The sequence below is a fragment of the Papaver somniferum genome, chromosome 1 (assembly GCF_003573695.1).
Source record: "Papaver somniferum cultivar HN1 chromosome 1, ASM357369v1, whole genome shotgun sequence".
In the NCBI taxonomy this organism is placed as follows: Eukaryota; Viridiplantae; Streptophyta; class Magnoliopsida; order Ranunculales; family Papaveraceae; genus Papaver; species Papaver somniferum.
In genome coordinates this window covers 118603749-118611817 of record NC_039358.1, presented here as the reverse complement: position 1 = coordinate 118611817, position 8069 = coordinate 118603749, and the positions used below count along the sequence as shown (strand labels likewise).

General features: G+C 36.4%; 1 protein-coding gene across 1 annotated transcript; it reads left to right on the top strand.

The window, feature by feature from the left end:
• The first annotated feature begins 6869 nt into the window (after window positions 1-6869).
• LOC113349789 lies at window positions 6870-7742 on the top strand. Its single transcript, XM_026593825.1, has one exon. It carries the CDS (start codon window positions 6870-6872, stop codon window positions 7740-7742), a length of 873 nt encoding a protein of 290 aa, XP_026449610.1.
• Window positions 7743-8069: the final 327 nt, after the last annotated feature.

The following is an 8069-nucleotide window of genomic DNA, read 5'->3' as shown; positions in this document are numbered from 1 at the left end:
AGCATGGACCAGCCAACAATGGGTATAAAAAGAATCACGATAATAATGTAGGGTTCAAACTGAGCAGTTAGGTGAAAATATTACAAGTGTGTAGCGGAAGCATTTCGTTGAGATATTATAAGTGTGAAGTGGCAGCATTTCAAAAAAAAAGAAAAAGATATTATAAGCGTGAAGCGGCAGAATTTTTGCAATAAGTGAAAAACATTAATTAGAGCATTATCTAAGGTAATTAAAGGATATAATCAGTTGAGGAATTACTTTAACAGGCTGTACTCCCTCCGTCCAAGTTTACTTACTTAATTTGGATTTTGCAAAAACTTGAAAGAAATTCAAATTATTTCCACGTACACCATCAATCTTTCAAATTGTTTATTCAATATACTAGTTTTCATATCATAATTTTTATTTTTTTCTTGATAATTAGAAAATTTTAATAGGAAATGTACCAATTTTTTGGTACAAATATGTTAAAAAAAAACACAATTTAAGCAAGTAAAGTTGGAAGGAAGGAGTATTATTCATTCTACCAAACTCTATACTGCTTCCGATTGGGGAGGATGTCCTAATATAAGAAAATATATTTCTGGATTTACAATGTTTGGGTTCTAGTTTGGTATCTAGTCCTTCAATAAACAACCCACTATCTCAAAATCTTCTTTTGAAGTAGAATACAAACGTTTATTGATTACAACATTAGAACCTCAATGATTCTCATATTTTTTTGTTAAGTTGAATAATATCATGCAACATCCAAATATTTTATTCTGTAATAATTCTAATGCTATAAATTTGGCATCTAAGCATGTTTTCCATGCCGGGACCAAACGTGAAGAAGTTGATTATCATGTCATAATGCTTCAATGTTAACTTCCGACTGATATTGAGTTTTTTTTTTGTCCGAGAGAAGTGGGAGGTTTTTTGCTCTTCAAATGATTAGCTGCTTTGTTTCAGCCCTTATAATTTGATAGGGGTGTATTTAGTAAAACCCAATCTTCTTTGTTTAACTTAAATCTTCGATTGTTTAGCTCAATACAACTGCTTTTTCTCTTTGTGTAAGCTTTTTATCCTTCACGATATCTATAATAAATTTTGCTACTCTTTTAGTGCAATCATCATTTCTTTCAATATTATTTCTCAAGTATTAGTGATGTATCTACAGCAATAATAGTCTATCCCAAGCCAAGATAAAGGAGGTTCGGGGTTATGATAGGCGTGGAGAGCCAACTAATGAATTTTTGCCACTCTCTTATGAAATGAAACTCATAGATTTTTTTAATATAAATATAAAATATATACTTATAAATAAATAATAGGTATTGCTAATTTTTATTTCATCTTACATGGTAACATCATTATTATTATTATTAGTATTATTTACAAAGAGAAAAAATGTGAAATAGAGAAATATAATTATACGTTATTTATGCATACATAATTTTATGAGTCATTTTTTTCCACATGTACACCAATTTGTACAGCCTAGTTATTTACACAAGCATAAGTTTATGGAGTCACTTTTTCACACATGCACCAGTTTGTACACCCTATTTATTTACACAAGCATAAGTTCTTGGAGACATTTCTTCAACATGTACACCAATTTGTACATTAAATAATTACACCTATATAAGAACTTCAGAAATTGATATGTGTACTGGTCCATGGTCACATGAACATATGAACTCCCCTCGTGCTTATTTATTTTTAGTTTAATAGCATATGAACTCCCCTCATGCTTATTTATTTTTAGTTTAATTAGTGTCTACAAAATGTGTACCACTGCAGAGTAAAATTAGTTACAACCCACTGAATAAACCACTACACAACTATATCATACTATAACTTATGTGTGTCGTAAGCATAACAAATTATTCGAAATATTTTAAACTAATGAACTAATAAAATAATGATATTAAGAATAATAAATCAAAAATGAGGTTGGATTGATTAACTAAAATATAATAAATTAAAAGGCAATAAGAAGAAAAAGATGATTCACAATTCCTTCAACGTTACCAAGCGTTAACTCAAGTAGTATACTTATATATCTTTCGTTAGAACCATTCATCATCAACCTTAGAATAGCAATAAGATCTGATATCCCTAGAACTCCTTGTGTCACTAAATACGGAGACGCTCGACTACTATATTTTATTCGTCCGAGCCACCATAAATAATCTCTTAAAGTGTAACCCATTGACTGCATTAGGGTTTATGAATTAGGTTGATCGCGTCAAATGCACTCTCACAACGTCTAATGAATAACTCCTTGTGTAGCTAGATACGGAAACGCTCGACTACCATAATTTATTCAACACCACTCTCACAATGTCTAATATAAACTTTTTCTTGTTTGGCTTCAACTGTTGATGATAAACTCTTGAACTTCATAGAACATTTACAATTTATACTATTTGTTCTTTACTTGCTTATTTCTTGAAACTTCTTTATGGATTTCTCTTCCCAGGACCTTGATTATTATATTTGTTTTTTAATCGTGTTAGAGCAATGATCGGTTGAACCCACAACTTTTGTTATCTCAAGCTTGTTGTCAGTGCTAATTGATAAAAAATATATCTTTATTTCTAATCTACTAAGTCAAGTCTCGAAGTAGGTTATAGAATTTGTAGTTGAGTATCAGAGATCACCCTTGAAGACTAAATATCGATGAAGACATTTGGAGAACTTCTGTATCAGGTATGTGAAGACTAAACCATTCTATTTTACTAACTATCTTACCATTCTATCTGTTGAGACTATGCATATGACTTCAAGTAGATTTATAAAGAAGAAGTTTGGAGTCAAGCTTTCCTTGTGAAAAATCTCGAAGTATGATTTTGCAAAGATGTTCAACGGTCCTTAACAATATTAGTTCAATGAATTAATTTGTGGATCAATTGAAAATTTCTCATATAAATGATTTTATCACTTGGGAATATTTCAAACATCATAAGAGAGCAATATGAAACTTCTAATATTTCCACTTAAATTAGGTTGGCGAACCAGTTCGCAAACCATAAATATCCGAGTTTCAGAAATATATGGAAGGTTGGCGAACCAGTTCGCAAACCGCATGTTCAGTTGGGTACAGTTCACGAACCGTGGTGAACTGAATTTCAAAGTTGGTATAATACGCTAGCAGTTGGCGAACCCGGTTCCTGAACAGTTGTCAACTGAGTTCGGTAGTCTAGTAGGTTGACAAAACCGGTTCACGAACAGTTGCACCCTGACTCGTAAACCAACCTTATGGTTCACGAACCGCTCTACCAATTGTCCCCGATTATACTTTAGCAAATTTTTAAAGACTTATTTTTAATATGTTTAGCATTGCTAGAACTCTCTTAGGTATTTAAATGAACATCAAATTGTTTTTAATTCTTTGGCTAAGTTGCCAACCCGAAAAGTCACTATACACAGTTTTGTAACCGGACCAAAGTGTATATTCTTCTAATGTATTTTTCAAGAATAATGTTTGCTTGATTCTCAAGTTATCTTAACTTGAATTCTAAGCAACCCATGGTCTTGGAAAACCATAAATAGAGATGCTCTTTCAACGGGGAAAATCAATCCGTGACACTTTGCGTCCTAGTTGATTCTAGAGTCATCCTCTATTGACGTAGGTTTCCAATGAGAAACATAGTTAGGTCTGCGACTAAAATACTTCAGTTTGGGGATTCGTGAATCCAGGTCTGACTATATTTACCTTTATAATTCTTGTATCCTGATCTTGCTTTTCTATTATCGAGGTTTTCGTAATCTCTTTCAGGAAAGATAGATAGTAATCGCAAAGTTCTCTTCATCTCAGACTTTGTGATTCCTCAAGATAGATATCTGAAAACTGATACTTCATTGATCTTTTCAAGATTGATCTCAAACCTAATTCATCCCCAAATATGGTAGAAAAATCAGGACAATTGATCTCAAAAGCAACGCAAACCAGAATGATAAACTGGTTTGGCCCCATACCTCCAATGGTATGCTTACAGTTAAATCGGTATACAGCTGTCTGGTTTTATCAGATCAACAAAACTCTCAGCACATCACGTCCAACCCAATCTGTCGAAAGATTTGGAATCTGAATGTTCTACCTAGAGTCCAGGTCTTTATGTGGAAATGCTATCATGATATATTCCTGGTCAATGATAAATTACACACTAGAATGGCCAACATATCTCCGATGTGTTGTATTTTTCAGAACCATGAGGAAACTATTTCAACTTACTGCTCCACTGCACTTTCAGTAGAGTCGTTTGTTTTGGACTATGCTGCAGAGGTCCAACCAGTCCGGATGAAACAATCCAACAGAGAATTGAGAATTGGCTTCTCAATACAGGCAACACATACGTGGAAAGTTTGAATAGAAGAAGAACTGAAGCATCGGCCTGCTGGTTTATATGGAAGTCCCGTTGTGACATGAGCTTCAAAGTAGTTCAGATCAAACCTGAGACAACAATCAGTCAGATCAATCGCCATCTCAACCAAGTTACAATCTCAGACCCAAGAACCACCCTCGACAGGAACTCAACACCAATACAACTTCAAAACCTTCAAACAAGAGTACCTCTAAAAACAAGGTCGGCTATAGTTATTTGTGATTATAAATCTCACCCCAACCTATCTATGGTATTGGTTGTTTTTATAGATGAATAAAACACCATCGAAGACTACAAAGTCTTCACGTGTAGGGTAGAAACAAAGCAAGAAGGTGTTAGGATCTTCACGGACCGCCGGACCCTACTTCCGGGCCCGACCGCATAGCACCGATACTGTCCCCACTTGACCACCTGTTGAAGCAGGTGTGGGGTTTTAATCTAAAAGGCCTCGGAGCTATGTAAGGAGATGCCCAAGCTTATTAGGCACCACATGTACTTCTTCTTATTCCATGTGGGACTATCCTAGCTATACATATCTGGTGTTTATCGAGCCACATACTCCAACAATCTCCACCTTGGCGAGATTAAACCACCTCACCAATCCAATCATACTCCACCATATGATCACCGTCCGTATAGCTACCCATCGAACACGATTATTGTCACTACGCGCCCTGGAACCCTACTCCACCTTGAGTTAATGGGAAGGCTAGCACTAACTCCACTTGGAGCACAACCTTTCCCACCATAGAATCCTGCTCCACCTGAGTTAATGGGGTGTGGCACTAACTCCACCTTGAGCGCCAACTCTACTTTGGGCCTTGCCTGCTCCACCTTGAGTTTGACTCCACTTGCGCCCTAAACCGGGTGACATACACAACCACTTCTCCGTTCGGACAGTAGCCCCAACCATACGCTCTGATACCAGTTCTTAGGATCTTCACGGACCGCCGGACCCTACTTCCGGGCCCGACCGCATAACACCGATACTGTCCCCACTTGACCACCTGTTGCAGCAGGTGTGGGGTTTTAATCTAAAAAGCCTCGGTGCTATGTAAGGAGATGACCAAGCTTATTAGGCACTACATGTACTTCCTCTTATTCCATGTGGGACTATCCTAACTATACATATGTGGTGTTTATCGAGCCACATACTCTAACAAAAGGAACAACGCTTGGAGTCATTGCAGCATTCAATTGGGAACAGATGAAGCAGGAGAGAGTATGCAATATCCAGGTGGATGATAAGAACCTCACGAAGGATCTGAAGAGGAAATGGAGCAACTTTCAATACCAGTCCAACAATGATCTGATAGATCACTATGTAGATTATATTTCGTATTTTCGCAAGCTTGAATGTAATTCCCTAAGGAAAATGTGGTTGCCAAAAATACACGAGATAGCCTCACTCAAACTATAACTCTAATCCTCTGAACTTTGACTTAAGAGAGTTATTCACTGACAATGTTGACTTTGTAAGACGTTGTGCTCGCCAGGTGGTTAACCTGACTGAATGAACTTAATCTAGATTCCTTTCAATAAAAAAAAACTCAAAACACTAACACTACCAATTAATCATTTTTATTAACATTAGCTTAGATAAGGACGTAACCGCTATCACTAATAAAATGGTGATAAAGGGTAATAGGTTTTACAACCTAGTGACCCTATTTTGTTAGGTACAGCTCAAAACAGCTTTCGTTACAAAAATATGGAATTTAGACCTCCAAGTTGAGATGGGAGGATTAGAGAGTCACCATTATGGGAAAATCGGTTCACCTCACGCAACACTACAACAGTGACCATAACGCGTCGAAAAGGCTAAACTCTGACGCTATAATCTTGTACTGAACTTCCATAATATTGATTGAAAATCCTTCTCTTTTCGATATCAAAACTACGAAGGAAAGTCAGACCCTAAAAATGATGATTAATAATGATAGAACTACTCCACCCTGTCATGATTCCAGTTGTTTCTCTGAAAATTATGTGTGTGGATTAAATTCGGCTACGCTTCAAGACTATTTATGAATAAAGAGATTATTGCTTGATTTTTTTTTTCTTTGAATCATTTAATGGAGATTAAACCTGTTAGGTGATTGATGTGAAAGATAGGTTTTCATTCTGCGAACTAATTAGTTATACCAGAAACTGAAATACTAAGGGATGTGGTCCTGTGATAATCTCATGAATTATGCAACTGTGACCATAATCTGCCCCCACGCCACTCGTGCGAGCATGAGTGTTTGAACTTCGAACACGTTCATGCTCACACACGCAGCCATACCCACAAGTTTGTTAAATAAATGGGCAATCAATGTGCAAAGTAGAATTAATTAAGTTTAATCATATGACAGCACATTGATGTTGCTGGCTCTTATCTGCGCTTGTGTACCTATGTATTAGGCTCCATTTCTCTCATCTATCACCAACACAGCAACACTGAATCGATAGTTTTACATACAGCAACTAGCACCTCCTGCAAAAAAAAAAAAAATGACTACCTCAACCACAATGCGCAGAAATTCATCTCATGCAAGGTCTAGAAGTTTGCCATCAATATCTCATCCCACAGTATCAAAGGCGGAGGAGCTTCTCTGCAGACTAAGGAGCTCAGAAGCTGTTAGACCCTCTCCATCGGCATCATCTTCATCTATATGTCACGATCTGATTGATCTCAACAACTTGTATGAATGTGTTGAGGATTTGCTTCAATTGCCATTGACGCAGCAAGCCCTCACTGGTCAGGACAGAAACTCAAAATGGGTTGACCAAGCGTTGGATGAGTCTCTCATGTTGGTTGATGTGTGTGGTACTACTAGGGATGTTTTGTTGGAAATGAAGGAGTCTGTACAAGAACTTGAATCAGCTTTGCGTAGACGAAAATGTGGAGAATCTGTTGTAAGTGAAGTGGCTACATATAACTCTTCCAGAAAGAAGGTGAACAAGGTGATTAACAAATGCTTGGGAGATCTGAGAAAAATTGAGAACAACAACTCTGCTTTGTTAGAAGAAGAGCCTGAAGTCGCTTCGATTATCAGACAAGTTGAAGGAATCACTCATTCGATCTTTGAGTCAATATTGTCTCTCTCAATCGGATCTAAAGCCCGAAGAGGTTGGTCGTTGGTTTCAAAAATGATGCACACTAAAAGTTTCAATAGTCAAGAGAAGGTAGCGGGTGTTAGCGAATTTGAGAAGGTTGAAGTTGCATTGAAAAGCTTGTCATGCAAAGAGATTGGCATCAGGGAAGTGCAGAAGCAATTGGTGGATTTGGAAATAAGCATTCAAGGTTTTGAAGATGGATTGGAGTGTGTGTTTAGGCATTTGATGAGACATAGAGTTTCACTTCTAAACATTCTCAGCTACTAATTAAGTAGAATCATCTCCATTAGCATCCTCACTTTTGTTTACAAGGAAATGCCTATGGATTATATTTGTCCTGTTTATACTAAGTAGAAGATATAGATACTATGTATAGAACATGCAAATCAAATAAATTTCTAGATTAAATCTTGCCCAAATTTCATTTTCTCTTTGATTCTTTCATGTTTTTATCAATTTACTTTTTCCCCTTAATCTTGTCCAAGTATGAAAATTCCATGACAGTGTTTAAGATATCATTTTGCAACTTGTGAACAAGTTGACCTTGTTCACTAGCAAACAAAAGAAGCAATATTTGCATTTGCTGGCCAACTT

Excerpts from the sequence above, each read along its gene's own strand:
- LOC113349789 (XM_026593825.1), top strand. The coding sequence starts at position 6,870 with ATGACTACCTCAACCACAATGCGCAGAAATTCATCTCATGCAAGGTCT.